We start from the raw sequence: 16859 nt of genomic DNA, 5'->3' as shown, positions 1-16859 counted from the left end.
GTGAAATCTCTGCTAAAATCTTGTGTTTTGAATCAACATTCATATAAACTAATTCATGTCATTTCAGTGAGTCATCATGGTTGTGCCCTGAGTCCTCTGTTGCTTNANATGAGGCTGATCCCCATGGATTTACAAACACACACAAATACATGTCATATACACATTCAAGCCACTTGTTTTAAATAAATGCTTCTATTTTAATTCAGTTTTGGTCTTTATTGTAACTGATGTGCAGGGGGAGAATGAGTGGTTGACCTGCTTGCAGATATTTGTTTCTGCACAGCTCCTTTAAGGTCCTGCCACTGCACGTTGATGGAAGGCTGGATATTTTTCCAACAGGAAGTAGAATATCGTCTCCAGTCTAGGAGATGGTATTCAGCCTAGTTTTCTTATGTTAGAATATATTATAGCAGAGAGAAAAGCTGGAGCTGCTGATATACTGCAACTGCCGCTCTGCCTTTTTTCCATGAAAATAATCAATTAAAAGCAAAACTGCAGCAAAGTCTGTCCCAGTTTAAACACATTTGGGTTGATTTTCCTTCCTTCACTATGAGAACTTTACGTTAAATGAGTGAAAGTGAACACCTGATTAAATCAAAATGAATAATTGACTTAGCTGACATGACGGAGGATGTTTTTCAGTAGCCTTACACACATACTGAGATCAAAATGACCAAAACTCCTCTTGGGTTTCAGTCATCTACATCAGCTCACATAATCTCTTCCCTCAAAATTTTCAGACTCTTTTAGCCTCGAACTCATCTTCACTTCTCACGTCTCTAACTTCTTGCTTTTTTGTCTTTTCTTCATAGTTAACTTTTCTATTTCTGTGAAAATGGATTCAAAATTTTATTTTCTTAATTTAATGGATTTCTTTTGGAATTATTGGCAAAATCAATCCATTTCAAATGACGAGGTAATTAGGAGGGGTGGGAAAAAGGACAAAAAGGAACTTAAAGGCAGAGAATCTTTTGACAGAATGCATATCGCCCGCCACAGTTTTAGACGAAGATCATCTTATATGTTTAAAAAAAGAACAAACTGTCTGTAATGTTATTTTTATTCTCATACGACATCAGGAGATCTCATGCCATGTTATTAAATAAAGTATGTTTAGTTAATAACTCATCAAATATTAGGACAATGTCTGTAAAACTGGTTGACTTCCTGTGTTTGCTAAGGTTGAGTAGCTGCAGATTCCAAAAGTTAATCAACTGTAGATGTTCCTACTTTCTGAGCGTTTCATTAAAATCTGTCCAGTGGCTCGTGAGATGTTTTGCAAATGACACGAGGAAAACATCATCATCCATTCATCTCTGGTGGCGCACAATAAACAGGAGGATGAAGAAAATGAGGATGAGACTGATCAGGAGGAGTAGTAAAAAGTTTAACAATCTGTTCACAGGAGGAGGAAAATAAATTAAAAAAAAGTCTCTGAATCTGTTGGCTAAAAAAAGTAGAAGATATGTAGAGAACAAGTAAGACGGATCAAGTAAAAGCAAGAACAAATGTGTTCCTGTCCTCGTCCAATTGAGAGTCAACCAAAACCTTCCCACAATCCTCTGCTTCAGCCAAGAGTTTGTTGCCATGGCGATATGGAAACTCAGCCTCCGACGGTTCAAAAATTAATGAACAAGAAAATAAAACTGTTTCTCTTGAAAAGAGAATATTCTTCTTCTCTGCTCTCCTGTTTTTCCCTTTTCTTTATGACTTTAAATTGTTTGCTCTTTCATCTTTTGTCACTAAATGTCTCCCCATCGATTCCCTTAACAGCCACACTTCAGCTGAACGGTGTTTTGCAGTGCTTTACAGTTTTTTTTTTTCCTCTCTCTCTCTCTTTCACAAACACTCAAACAAAAACACACTAAGAACTGCAGCGGGTGGATGAAAATACGGTTTGTCTCCAAATCCTATTTCACAGTTTGTCTGCTAAACGAGCTGTTTAATTTCCATCCTCTCAGCAGAATGTGGCACGGAGCATTACAATGAATGGATGTACGGCTCATTATCGCACACAAACGCATTCAAACGGAAAAAAATACACACAAACGCACATTCATGGGTGAGTAAATGCAAACATGCGCCTGGATGCAGGAGATTAACGGACCAAAAAACAAAGAGCTGCTTTCGTTTGGTCTGAACGAACCTGTTTCTCGCCGCTCGGCCTCCGGTGCGACAGCAGCAGCTCCACGGCGCCCACCACCTCCTTCCTGATGGCGTACAGCAGGGCGTCGCCCGTGTGGATGCCGTGGTCCAACAGGAGCTCCATGATCTCCAGATTCTCGTTCTCGATGGCGATGAGGAGCGCGCTGCGGCCCAGCGGGTCCAGGCAGTTCACGTCCATGTTGTAGTAGACCTCCGCCTCGCGGAGGGCGTGTTTGACTCCTGCATAGTCACCTGGAGGACGGGACAGACGGGGGACAGGAAGTGGTGAGGGTGGAACCTACAGGTGGGATGGTCCTCTCAGTTTTATTTATTCTGGTAATATATCTCGTCACTGCTCATCTTATAACTCTGTTCATTGTTTGTTTCCTATTCTGGTTATTATTCTGATCAACTTCCTGTCATAGTTTCACACCAGATCCTGTCCACCCATACTGGTTTGTCTCCTGCCTGTCCTCTTTGCTCCTTTGTTTTATCAGTTCATCATTTGGTTCCATTTTCTCCGCTCCAAAGCTTTGACTTATAGTTCCTAAAAAAGGAGTTTCAAACTCCTCTACAATGTCTACATTTAGGCTTTTCTTCTTCTATGATCACATGATGGTTCCAGACAGAACTCTTATCCGTCCTGAAAAAAAAAAACCAACTTATCTATGCATCTATTTGAATAATGTAAAAAAATACAGCTGAAATAAAATTAGTTTCCGCAAAGTTAAGCAACTCAAGGCTGCTGAAAGTTCAGCTTCAGGCCTCCCCTGTTACCTGCAGACCCAACCAGGACTGCTGCAAGTTTTAGAAAACTTCCTTTAGTGTGAAGGCAACCAAGATGCTACTAAGCTCTTAGTACTTCTCATACTCTAAGTATAGTTTTCTGCTATTTTCCATGCATCTGCACGACACCACACTCTGCACGTCTGCAGCACAAACACAGGGAGCAAAATCAGCAAATGACATGAAACTGACAAGTTGATGTAGATTATTGTCCCCATTTTTAACAAATTAGCTAAACCTCAGTGAAACATCTCATATATTGTTATAAAGATGCAAACAACTCATTTTATAGGAAAATTTATGTTGATTTCATGATAATAGGACTAATTTTATGATGAATTTTGGATATTACTTTGTGCTAAAAGAAGCACAAAGAGAAATGTAATTTCTCGCTGAAGGACATTCAGACCAGTCTGCTGATGCACATGTTGCAGAGATGACACCTGTGAGCTGCTGCTGGCTGCAGAGCAGTCTGACTGACCAGCTGCTCAGCTCTCAGCATCATTTAACCGCTGACTGCATGTGCAGAATGCAGGCAAGGAGGGAACGACCTGGCTCCCGGATTTAAAATAAACAGATGGCTGTGGACGTGTACGTTATGTGTCTCTTTACCTTTCTCTACAGCAGTGAGGTAGGCCCGCTCCTCTGCAGACAGCTCCACTTCAGCTCTGACGATCTGAAGCGGGATGCGGTCTCGGTACGGCGAATATGTCGCCTGAATAAAAACACAAACGGCAGCTGTGTGACACAAACTGCTGCGACGAGGCCAGTTTAAAACATGGGAGGTTTTAGTCTGTTAATAATGGCAATTTTATCGCCTGCTGCTACACAAAGTAACTGCCTGTGTCTCTGTGTTACTCTCTCTGTTAGTAGAATATCTCATGAACCACTGGATGCACATTTACAACTCATTGACCTTAGGAGTCAAAAATGGCTACACCTCAGTCAGTTTTACAGATATTGAGCCAATTAGGGTCATTCTCAACACATCCTCTGAGTGATATCACGTCTAACAAGATCTCAGCATCACATGAGAACATGCAGAGCAACATTTACAACAGGGGGGTCAGACTCCAGGCCTCGAGGCACCGCTGTCCTGGAGGTTTTAGGTGTTTCTGCTCCAACACACCTGATTTAAATGGTTTAATTACCTCCTCACCAAATCATCAGGTTCTCCAGGAGCACGGCAACAAGTCATCCATTTAAACCAGGTGTTTAAAAGCAGGAACACGTCTAAAACATGCAGGAGAGCAGCCCCCGAGGAACGGAGTTTGACACCTGTGATTTACAGAGTTTGCTCAAAATGGTTATAACTCTGTCCTCTTTTCTGCACAAGATGATCTTGGTTATCTGGCATGAAAGATGGCACATTCCTTTAAGACATTTTAGTGTTTATTACAAATAATTTTCATTTTTTGGAGCAAGAAAGAAGAGTATTTGACTCACCTTTTTGTAGTAAAGCTGCGTCATGGGATTCATCTGGCCAGACTGGAGAAAAAGAAAGAAAAATAAATTCAATACAATAAAATCAAAAAAGTTTAAAAGTAGGAGCAAATATATTGTTTCAGCCCTATAGCAGATATTTAACCTGTGAGTTTTGATCCTGGAGCTTTTTGTCTGTGAAATATTTTGCAGATTCAGTTCATTTGATAATAAAAAAGACAGATTTCTCTCTTTAAATAACCTGACAGCTGACTTCCCGTACATTCAGATCAACCCGTAGCATACGGGCCGTGGATAAGCCTCATCCCACATTATTCGTGTCTCTGCTCTTGTTATTACATGTAATCCTCATAAACCCCAGTCTAATAGGAAACGTTTAGCTCCTCTTGTTCGCACATTTGTGTGATCTTGAGTTTATTTGTTCGAGTCTTTGCCGCATTGACTTATTGCGCCATAATTACCCCGTATTTGTTGACTTTAGTGAGAAAGCATTCAAGACAGATGAAGCCCGTTTACATTTTCCAACACAGCGTGGCATTAATTTCCCTGCAGTCAAAATAACTGCTGATGGAAAGAAAAAAAAAAAACAATCTGCATGTTTTTCAGAAAAAAAAGAGCTAATTAAAGAGGCTGTTGTTCTGAATGCCAGGAGAGGATGAAGATTAATTACTAACAAAAGAACAGACTGGATATTTGCTGTCGGACAGCGGTGGGAACGCAGGAAAAACCAGAGAAATGAGCATTTTCTGCAAAAGTCTGAACGCTGAGTGCTGAATGAGTTTGATGAAATTTCTTGAAAACGTTGAAAGTAAAAAATGAAAAAGTTAAAGTAAAATTAGAAAATAATAGCTATATGCTAAAATTAGTAGCTATTATTATTATTAGCTAAAATCACCCAAACTATAGTTAAAAGGCTAAAATTATCACTGGATTTAGCAACACTAATTCAAACCTAAAATTAGCAAATTAATAACTAAAAGCTAATTTTAACAAAACAGTAGCTGAAAGCTAAAATTAGCAAAAGTAGGTAAAATCTAAAATTAAAATGTCATTAGTTAAAAGTGGTGATATAATGTTAGCTAAAAGCTAAAAGGAGTAAAAGAAGACAAGAAGTAGATTTTAGAGAACAATGTTTTTGAAACAACTGATGCCATTTTTAATGCATATTATTGGCAAATAAAAGTAAATATTTCAAAAAGGATAAAAGTCACACGATTCCTCATCAAGCTGAATGTTTTAGTACATAAATGGTTAAATGAGCACAAAGTGTGTGGAAGTAGTTTGACTGCAAAAAAAATGTACAGAATAAACTATAAACATGAAAACAGATCAGAATTCTCAGAAACATGGATCCGTTTTTATACCTGATCATCATTCGTCCCACATTAAACGCAGAGTAAACTGCAGTCGGCACACATCTCGTTCGCCAGAGGTACCAAACACCCAAAGACAAAAAACTGAATGACGGGTTTCAGATCAGACCCGTTTGGTTCTGATTATATGAACACTGATGGTTCCTGAGAGCTGAAACACATCTTTTCTTGCTCCTCGCTGCTCGTTTTTATGGACTCTCTCCCAGCAGCTGCTGAAATATTTATCTTTTCTGGTTAGAAAAGCCGTGAAGACGGATCAGAGATTGTAGGACCTAAAATCTATCAAATCAAACTACAGAATTAAAACATTTTGTACAATTTGACTTTGTTCATTGTAAAAAAATAATTGTTATTTGTAAAAACAACAACCCAGCAGCCCGACGACACTTTGAGTTTTAGAAATCACAACAACAATGGAGCTGTTTATACTAGTTTTTACTGTCTCCCTTTATCTGGATCCTGTTGACATTAAACCTTGACCAGGGGCCAAAAATAATTAATATTGTAAACATAATAAATACAGAATGTAACCAAGCTACAGTTTAAGGCAAACTAAAGCCTGTATCTACGGCTACGACTATAAGAGACTAGTTGGAGACACAAAGTAGCAGAAAAAACATAAATTTTCACCTGAAATCACACTGAACAACACATTTGCACAAACTACAGATGACATTTTGGGAGTGAAATTTGCAGGGAGTTTGGATATGAATGACCAAAAAAGAAAAATATGGCTGTAAAATACAGAATTAAATTAGGAAGGGCTCCAGAAGCCACCACTGATTATTTTGAGGCCAAACTTTTAAACAGGCTATAAATTCCTGAGACACGAGTAGAAGCCACAAGACTCACGCAAGAAAACTGAGTTTTGTTTACAGTTGATCAGCAACAAGTGATGCATTCATGTAACGTCTCTTATTGTTGATTTTAGTAAAAAAAAAAAAAAAAAACCCAACCAAGGATGAAATTTGCAAACTTGCCTTTGGATAAACAACCAAAATTCAAAGCAATGATGGTATATTTTTAACACGCAACATCGTTTTCTGTGCTGTTCTTGTCAAACAGGAACAGCTGTAACTTCACCAAACAAATGACATAAATCCAGGTTAGTTTCCTGTCTTGCATGCTGGGAGCTTAAATGAAGCTAAATAAAACAACGAAGAAACTCTTTAGGTTTTATTTCCTGCCCCCGAACGCTTCGAGTCCAGCGAGGCTGCAGACGCGGTCGTACACCCACACTGCTGCTCCAGACACTTGTAGCTCTTCATCCTGTCAAGTTCAAGCACAGTTGTCTCTTTGAAGTGGAGTGACAAATCACTGCCAGGGAGAGACGCACGTCCTGAATCCCAAATCTGACCACGGAGAACTCCCCTGAATGACCAGCTGTCAGGTTATCTGCGCAGACAGATAGCGGACGGCTCTCGTGGTTACAAATCAGAGATCCATTCATCAGAGCATCAAGTTGGTAAAAGGAAGAAATAAAAGAAAATGTCTCCTCTGTCAGCTCTCCCTTTATCAACAGCTAACAGACAAATTATTGCCTCCAGTTACCGCCGTTATCAAAAATGACTGACTTACTGGCTGCTAACAGAGGTGTCCTTTGAAGCACAAATGGTCTTACTGGTTACAAACAGCAGTGCTCATTTCTAAACCTGATATCCTTCAGGTGCGGTTTAAATTATTATTATTATCACAACAATAAAGATGATTAGACGCTGGTCTCCACGCAGGGAAGGAGCAGGAAGTGCACAGTGACCTGAGCGTCTTGTAAGCATCTGCCCTCTGTGTAATGACCTGCAATTTCCTATTTTTTATTTATTTTATTTATTTCCACAGAATTATTTCACAGCCAAGATGACCTTCAGGGAGCAGAGGATAACCGGAACAGATGAGACTAACGCACAGTGAGCGGGTTTCAGATGAGCTGGGCGACGCAGGAAGTGATCTAACCCTTTATTAGCTGGAGCAACATCTGCAACAGGAAGCTGGCAGCTTTCATCACAGTTTGTCATCCTCAAGATATGTTTCAGCCTCACTTATGAACAAGACCCCAAATATTTAGAGCAGGGGTGTCCAACCCTGGTCCTCAGGGCCACCATCCTGCAGGTTTTCCTTGTTCCTCTGCTCCAACACACCTGATTCAGAGGTTAAATCACCTCTTCATGTTCTGCAGAAGCCTGTTAATCACCCATTGATTCAAATCAGGTGTGCTGGAGCAGAGGAACAAGGAAAACCTGCAGGATGGTGGCCCTGAGGACCAGGATTGGACACCCCTGATTTAGAGGGATGGTCTGGATCTTTTTAAAGTGATCTTCTGTCAAATACTGTAATTATCAGTAGATACTTTATCAGCTGTGACAGTCAAAGAAAACGAAGTTTGAAGAAAATGGAAGAAGTCTTTATCCGAGCAAAATAAATAATTCAGGCTTATAAGACAACTTTTTCTCAAAATTACTTCCTGACATGAAAGAACACCATCACTTTTTTTTAATATTCTTGATATCATGGTTGATCTTCCTCAACAAGCATTAAAAAACATTGGATATCAATGTCTGTAGTAGTGTATTAGAGCTCAAAAACATGTAATTATAGATTCTCCATCATTCAGGACATGATTATTAAAGCAAGTTCAATCAAAGACAACTGAATTTACTTTATTTCTTGAAGACATTTTGGTTCTCAGTCATGAAGACTCAAAGGGAAATTGAAAAAAGCATCTCAGAAAAAAAAAAAAATTAGTGGTAACTGAGGACATTAAGGGCCGAATCTGGGCTGAAGAATATCTTAGACTAATCCATGTTTAAAACATTGAAGTATTTTTTTAAATGAGTACAAAGAAATGATCCTTCCCTCGATGACGCAGAGCAGCACTCATATATTCTGTAAAGCAGACTTTTTTTTTTTTTTACAAACAAAGAAACGATGTGCATCTGCTTCTAGCTGCAGGTTACATTGTTGATGGTTTGTTAATGCCTAAATTATGTGCAGGAGATTAAATTAAATGGATGACATTAATTCTGCAGCAGCGAATGAGTTGTTGCTGGAATGCAGATGAGTTTAGGATCTGCAAAGTGAGGGAGATTTTATGCTGACTGCTTTATATTGCTCCACTGACTGTGGTACAGCAATGCAGATAAAGTCCCCCCTTATCTTATTTTATCACCTCCTTTTTCTCCAGAAGTGTTTCACCAGCTTCAACAGCTTATTTTTTCTATTATTCCATATACTGTAGGTCCATATATGATTTCAGTGCATATTCCTCTAATATTCCTTCTAGTTTCAGCTGAACACTGTGTTCCACTCGGCTCATCCAGTTTAGCATTTTCTCTTCTTTTTCTGCTTTCCACCTGCATTTTCCTTTACCATCTTAAAAAAAAGAAAACTCTTTGAGCTCCTCTCCCCGTTCCTCTCAAACATTCTGCTCTTTTGTCTTGGTGTTTACAACTATGGCATTAAAAAAAACCTCCTTATGCTTTGAATCTCTTGTTCTACCTCCTGGTATTTTTACACGTGTCACGCTCTGTGATTGAGCGACTGCAGGGGAAGTTTCTCCTTTTTGCTTCAGGAAGAGCAGCTCTCAGCAAAGATGAACAAAGTGCATTATTGAAAATGAACACACAACCCCAAAGCTATATCCATTCATCCATTTCCTATTCCAAAGGTCAGAAAGAGCTGGTGCCTGTAAGGATACACGTGTTTGATAAGTGCACGGGTGCAAAATGGTAACTCTTTTGCAGCCTAATGATACAAAAAGGTCAACTCTTTGAACAAAATGGCAACTGCCAAGTAGTAGGCGTGGACACAATATGGCTACATTAACCAGACTCCAAAAATGTTGATTTTGAAGCGGATTTTTAATCCAATCTGTAAAAACGATCAGCTGAAATCTCCAATGTCAAAGTCACAGCAACAAAAAATTTGTGTCCATCTTATCTATTTTGTAACTAGATGCCTGCAGATGGTTGTTGCTTTAATCTGAACACAAGCTGTGGTCATTGCCCAGATTTTCTGACAAAAAGCACAGAATTTAAGGTTTACACAATTTATACTTTTGAGACAAATGCTGTTTTTGGAATAATGTTGATCAGATCAATTTTTAGAAGCTTTAGAAACAAAAAAAAACTGCAGTACAGTGAGGAGGGGTGAATAAAATGAAAAATTACTTTGGATTCCGGTGATTATTCTTCTCTGCCGTCATTTAGCCCCATAAAAGAATCAGGATGTGTTTATTGTTGCAGCTGGTGCTTTAGTTGCTGCAGACAAAAAATGAGACGCAAATAAATAAATAAAACCCTTTCAGTTTGGTAAAAGGTGGCACAAAGAACTTAAAAACAAGAGTCTGTGTTGGACGTCTTGTTTTGCTCCACATCCTCTTCTGACGCCCGCTCCTCTCAGAAGTTCTTTATTGTCAAACTGTCAGAAAGTGGAGATGCACAAGGAAAAGCTTAAAATAAAACGAATGTTTGAAAATGCAGCCACAGAGACCACAGAGTGTGATAGAAACATGATCTGCAGCTAATGAGCGGTTGGTTCTCCACGCAGGGTCCAAACACCCTGATGGTGTGGATCATTCAGACCCTCCAGGATTTCACGATGTTGTGATCGCAACTATTAACGCAAAATCAAGCAAACTCTGTGAAATCGCAACTTTGCCCAAAACACCGCAACTTTCCCGCAACTTTAACCCATTATTTATTGTTTCTAAAGTGATTCGCCGCCATTTCTGCGGTCTAGTCTCTTCTCTGTGGGTTTGTGTAGCGTGGAATACAAAATAACCCCAAATAACTCAGGAAGAAGACACGTGACATCACTTCCTGTTAACATCAGAATGCCGGGAGCGTGCAGGAGCAGCGACCGAAGCCAAAATGTGCGCTAATGCTTCACATTTGCCCACAAAGATTTCAGCAAACCAGTTTCCTCCCCAGCTGCAGCTGTTTTGCACGTCCTGCAGTGTAATCATGGAACATAAACGCATCGACAAACACTTTGTGTCTGCAAAACATGTGAGGAGAGCTGCAGACCAGGGACAATCCAGAAATGCTCATGAATGTCAGTTTAGAAGCTCTCAAATAAAGCACCTTTTGAGAATGTCAATGTTTGTTGGGAATTATCTTACAAAACTAGGAAGGATTTTTGGTTTATATATTAAAAGTTATGGTTTTTAATTGATTTTAGTAAAAAAAAAAAAAAAAATCGCAACTTTTCATTGCAACTTTTAGGAAAATGCTCCGCGAAATCAGGCATTTTAGCCGCAACAATCACAAAAAATGCCCGCGAAATCCTGGAGGGACTGATCATTGCTGCAGGTGGAGGAGGCCCGATCTGCTGACACCCGCTTCTTTTCCGAGGTGTTGATGGGGGTCGCTGCTGCCAGGAGGGACGTGACAAACGGCTCCTGATTCAGCAGAGCACACATCTGCACCGAGGCAGCCGAACGGCACACAAACACGGACACATCGTGGATAAAACCACCTGAATGGCGCCGCAGATCCAAAACGATCAGGAGGCAGAACCAGAGGAGCTGAAAAGGATCAGCAGCAGATCCAGCATAAACTCTGTTCTCCTCGAGGCCAGCAGCTGGGCTCTGAACAACAACAAGAAAAACCTGATTCACATGTGAAATGACCTCTAAATTCACATGTATTTATAGAAGGCTGACAGATTTGAAGACAATGTGGCCAAAACACCCGATCTACTAACCTGTTTCCAAAAAATAAATAAATAAAACCATACCATATTTTAGGTCAATATGCATTACTCTTTTAAAGAGTTTCATGGATTATTTAAGCAGAATGTGACAAAAAGCTGTGAGCATGTAATCACGCCAGAAAGTCTAAATAAGATCAGAAATGCTTTAACTTTTTCAGTACTCAAGTTAAAAAGATAAGTTGGACCTGTATTCAAAAGTGCAGAAGAAAAATCCAGGTTTTAATACAAGCACACACCTTTAGATCCCTAATCTGTGAAAGTATCAGGGAGTATTAGTACAAACAGCACATTAATAACTCGCACCATTAATCCTGAACGATGTATCCAGGATTCGGAGCAAAATATGCTTAAGTGAGAAATTCTTGTTAGAAGATGATGCCAAAGTGCATGTATCACAACAAAATGATTCTGAGGTAAAAACCCGCCTGCAGTCCAGATCCATCACTGACGGAAACATCACGAGCTCCATTAAAGGAAGAATACAACGTTTAACAAAGCAGGAAATCATCCGGGACATTCAGGGCAGCCTGACATCGTTCTGAGGCTCAAATCTACATAAACACAACGTCAGGACCAAAACAAACTCATACTGCCATTTAAAGGGATAGCTCAGATCTTTCACAGTGAGGTTCTTTGGAAGGTTTATGAACAATTAACATCTTACCTGTTGCAGACAGCTTTTTGAGCAAACTTTAATTGTCATTAGACTGACAAGCTAACAGCTAGTCCGAATGAGGCCAAGACTGCTACGACCTTAAAACTCAAACTTTAAAAAATTCATAATAGTTCGTGTGAATGCTATTTTATAAACCTTCAAATTACCATCGTTATCGCTTTGCACTGTTATTCAGGCAGAAATATTATATTTTTACAGGAAATGTTTCAGGCTGTACAGGAAGTACTATACCTGCTGTTGCTATTTACATAATCACATAATTCTATAAAAATAACTTTGTAATGGGAAACTGATGGTGGTAGAAAGGTTTACAAAATGGCATTTACATAACTGCTTTAAAAATTAAGTTAGGTTGTTTATAGATGACAGAGAGTCGGACTAGCCGTTAGCTCATGAATGCTGTCAAAATTAAACTTTATTTTTCATTCAGAAGGAAACATATCAATTGTTCTTAAGCTTTTCTCATAACTCTACTGTAAAAAACAAAAGAAAGAACTTTAACTCACTTTAATGGATCAGTGAAACATCAAAGATGGCAACAACAAAGTTTGACATTTACTAAACTAATTCTAAAAGTTAAACACATTGACTTACACAAAGTCAGAGCATCTGGAGCAGAAATGTTGGGATGTTTCAGTAAAACTCTGCTTGCAGCAGCTGGTAAAGCTTCTATATGCTTTGCCTCGATCAGTCAGCAGTGATGACTTCCTGGAAAGCTCCTCTCGGATGATCTGACTGTTTTCAAACTAAAGTCCAGGACGACTCAAAACCAGCATCCAAGCTTTGTTTCTGTAATGTTACCTACTCAGAAGTTTTAAATTTTTGGTCCAACTTCTGCCGTCTTGTGATGAAAATGTTTATAATTCCAGAGGAGAAACTAAAGCAGCTCAACAAGCAGATTTTATTTATTTTTTCCTGGTGATAATTACTGAACAGACCACGAGCTGCCCTGAAAATCAGAACCGAGCTCTCCATCTGCATCCTGGGTCAATAAACCGGAGGACTTTTTTTTAACTCTTATCGTCTCCACTTTAATCAAACACATGCATCATCAGAAGGTGTTAAAAAGCTAAACATCAGCAGAAATGGTTAAAACGAGCAGCGAGCCAATAAAGGCTGCAGTCTAATGAAAGTGCAGCGAGCAGAACTTTTATTTTAACGTGGGTGGTTCTCTGTGTCTCATCACTCATCCTTTACCGTTTCTCCGCCTCCTCCTCTTCTCCATCACTCTTCTTCTTCATGGACCACTCAGGGTTTTTCTTTTCCTCCAGCCTTCCTGTTCAGTCCTTCACACGTCTGCTCCATCTCCATCTATTTACTTTTACCTCTCTGTATTTATGTTAATTTACCTTCACCATCTCTTAGTTATGAGCAGCTTTGGAGAAACCACTTCCTCAAGAGACTGAATGCTAAAAAACATTTTAATAAAGTTGTCACAAATAAACTCAGGTGTGTGGAAGAATTCAAAACTCATGATCTCAGTTGTCTGTGCACAACAACAGTGATGTTATTTTGCAAATAAAAGGTGAAATCATTAGAATATTAGTGATTTTATACGTCAGCCATAGAGCTGTACACAGGGGCGTCACTAGGTTTTAAGGACTAGGGGGGCTTAGTCCCCAGGAGATGCACAGGATGTGAGCAAACGTAGTGGGCGAGAACAAAATTTCTCAAACAGCTAACAAAACCTGAGTTGCTTTTCCACATTTTTGGACACATTTAACAGATACCTTACTGTGTAATAGTTTTAAGCAACCAGTTATACTTTTATTCAGAACATCAACAAACAGGAAATATGTTTACAGTTTTAACAAGAAAAATGAACATATTTTTTTTTATTTTGTGAATTGAATATTACTATACTGCATTAAATGCCAGCTAATGTACACTATAATGTTTGGTGCTGGTGTATACTCAGTTATGNGTAACTGAGTTTGCAAGTTCTCAATCTCTGCATTCTTACTGAGCAGAAGTTGCTGAAGACTGCTGATCTCTGTCTGTGAGTAACACACAATGAGGAATCTTAACAGAAATAACAGACAGTTCAACTGTTTTCACTTAACATTCTCTCAATCTCCCATCATGCATTACCAAATAAGACATATATGTATTTAAAAGTTAAGTTCCAGCTTAGGTCACAATTTATTTTTTCCACCACTTTCTGCAAATAAATCAACCACAGCTAAGAATGGAAAGTTTTCTTCTCTAAATTTTAGAGCACCAAGTTTTAGGTCCCTGCTCTTTAAAGTTTTAGTTTGTTTTGAATGAGGTTACTGGAATAAATTGTTGGAAACAAAACTATGCTGAGACTGATTTAGTCATTTTGCAAGTAAATTTTAGTGTTGCATATTTTGCAGAAAAAACAAAACAAAAACAAAAAAAAACTGAAGCTAGAAGCTTAAACATTGTACATATCAAAGTATGGTGTACAGCATATTGTCTCATCGATGAAGGTGTTTAAATGTTTTAAAACATGGATATCTTTTTGTTGGGTTTACTTAAAGTGCCAAGTTGTAGTGGGTTCATATTTGGGCTGTAGGCTGACAAGTTTAGCAATGGACACGTGATTATAAATCTTTCTGTTTTATGGGTATAATGAATAGAAAGAGTATTATGGGTGGAAGTAGGTGGACATTGCTTGCAGAAATATGAAAGGCCTTCAATAAAACTGACATTATGATTGCAGTATTGCTTTAAAACCTGCGTTTGTCAGAGTTAAAGGAATAGTTCAGACTTTTTGAAGTGCTGTTCTGTGGAATGGTTATGAACATTCACTCTGGAGACCTAAATTTTGACTGGATTAACAAGCTATCAGCTAGTTTGAGAGGGACAATTTAAAAAAAAAAAAAAAAAAAAAAATTTGACACCAAAATTATTTAGGGGGGCTTGAAAACCTAACCCTAACCCTAAAACAGGCCTAGTGACGCCACTGTCTACACACACACGTTTGAGGCTCTTATTGTGAAGGGCTAGAGAAAGTTTTGTTCGTTCTAATAAATACAAAAAAACTTCTTTCAATTTTGTTAACTCTGAGAGGCTCTAATACTCTGTTGTATATTATTACAGTATATTGTTGTAAAATCAAATTTCCTTTTTAACAAAATCAGATAAGTGGCCAAACATTACATAACCTTAAAAAAGTTAATAATTGTGTCAATATTTAAGCTTAAATTCAACTACAAAAATGTCTTTGGTTTTGATAAAATGTAATTTCTTTCAGCTCAAGGTTCACAAAGGTTCATGATTCAAATAGTAAATGTTCAATTCTCTCAGAAAACTTTTCCACATTAGTCAGAATCTGACAGGAAAAAGAACAAATCTCATTTTCTACCCTGAGGTTCTCCGTGTTCCTTTGGCCTTTAATTTAAAGCCGCTAAGAGCAGGAGATAAAATATTCCTTTATGAATCTGGACATCCTTTAAAGGCTGCTGCCAACACCTTTTAGGTAAACAGACACAAAGTGTGACTTACAGAGTTTTTAAATGATTGTAAAGAAAGGTCAACAATGATACCAAATGTAACACAAAGTGCATCTTCTGCAGAAATGACATAAAATCCAAACTTCTATGTATAAAACAAATGAAGCAAACACTTATAGAAAAACATTCTAATAAACATTAGGCTGAGAAAAACCTTATTTTTCTTTATAAACTCATATTTGAGGTTTTACATCAATATTACACATTGCTGTCCCATATATGGTGTTAAAGTCGGACTGTTCTAGTTTTGTCCTTCACGACTTGAGCTCTTCTTCTTTCGCCACTTCATCCCTCAGCATTAATCTCTGCCCCTTCACTCCCACTCCATCACTCAGGGTGCCCTCTGGTAATTTTCCCTCCATCTGTCTCAGTTCATCTTTGTCATTTATCCAATTTTACCCCATAAATTTCCCCCACTCAGTTTCAATCTCAAACTCCTCCTCCCCAAGTACGGAGAGCAAAAAGTGCCACAAAAAAAAAAAAAAAACACAGAAAGGAGTCCAGAAATAGTGTCCAGAAATATAAATTACAATAAAAAAATTACTCATGTCAAAGCTGTAACTAAATCAGGGCTGCACAATTTTAGTAAAACATGCAATTACAGCATTATTAATTATTATAGTATTAATAAATATACTGATATGTGATCCATTGTGATAAATCTGTGATCAAAAAACTCCTAATAAACTCCATATTGTCAGACGTATCTTTTCTAGATGCAGTTTATCAACATTTTTTGCATTATTGATAAATTGATATAATGCGCAGCCTGATACTGAATAGATTTTGGAAATCAAATAGCTCGTCTAAGAAATGATAAATGTCACCATCTAATAAGCCAGACTGGATTGTCTGGCTCTGAATCAATCCATTTTGTTCGTTTCGCTGAATGATTTCGAGGATCAAGCGATCCTAATTTGCTGTGAATGTCAACCAATCAGAAGCTCGTGTTGCTGATGAGCCACAAAATATTTTAGGTAAAAGAAATTTACATCCTATTTTTTTAAATTTATCAACTATGTATTTACTGGACTGTTGTGCTGTGTTCTGAATTCAAATGTATTTATTAATTATTACTAAAGTAATGATATATTTGTATTTTTTAGAATGTGGCACTCTTGACCAGAGTTTAAGAATTAACTGAGAAGGATAAAATATGATAACAGTGAAATAAATATTGTTTAACATTAATACTCATTATAGTCTGCCAAACGCAAAGCGACAACATTTATGCACATGTGCAACTGT

General features: G+C 38.2%; 1 protein-coding gene across 1 annotated transcript in view; it reads right to left on the bottom strand.

Annotated features, from left to right (window-relative positions):
- The window catches only part of trpc5a (transient receptor potential cation channel, subfamily C, member 5a), a 128399-nt gene that overhangs the window by 72408 nt on the left and 39132 nt on the right, over nt 1-16859 (bottom strand). Inside the window, exons 2-4 of the mRNA XM_017436829.3 lie at nt 4378-4419; nt 3544-3646; nt 2147-2397 (exon numbers count right to left, since the gene is read on the bottom strand). Of these exons, the coding sequence (XP_017292318.1) occupies nt 2147-2397; nt 3544-3646; nt 4378-4410 (387 nt within the window). The 5' untranslated portion in view covers nt 4411-4419. The remainder of the gene's footprint in view (nt 1-2146; nt 2398-3543; nt 3647-4377; nt 4420-16859) is intronic.

The sequence above is a fragment of the Kryptolebias marmoratus genome, linkage group LG7 (assembly GCF_001649575.2).
Source record: "Kryptolebias marmoratus isolate JLee-2015 linkage group LG7, ASM164957v2, whole genome shotgun sequence".
Lineage (NCBI taxonomy): Eukaryota > Metazoa > Chordata > Actinopteri > Cyprinodontiformes > Rivulidae > Kryptolebias > Kryptolebias marmoratus.
The sequence above is the reverse complement of the archived record's forward strand: the minus strand, read 5'-3'. Positions and strand labels throughout refer to the sequence as shown.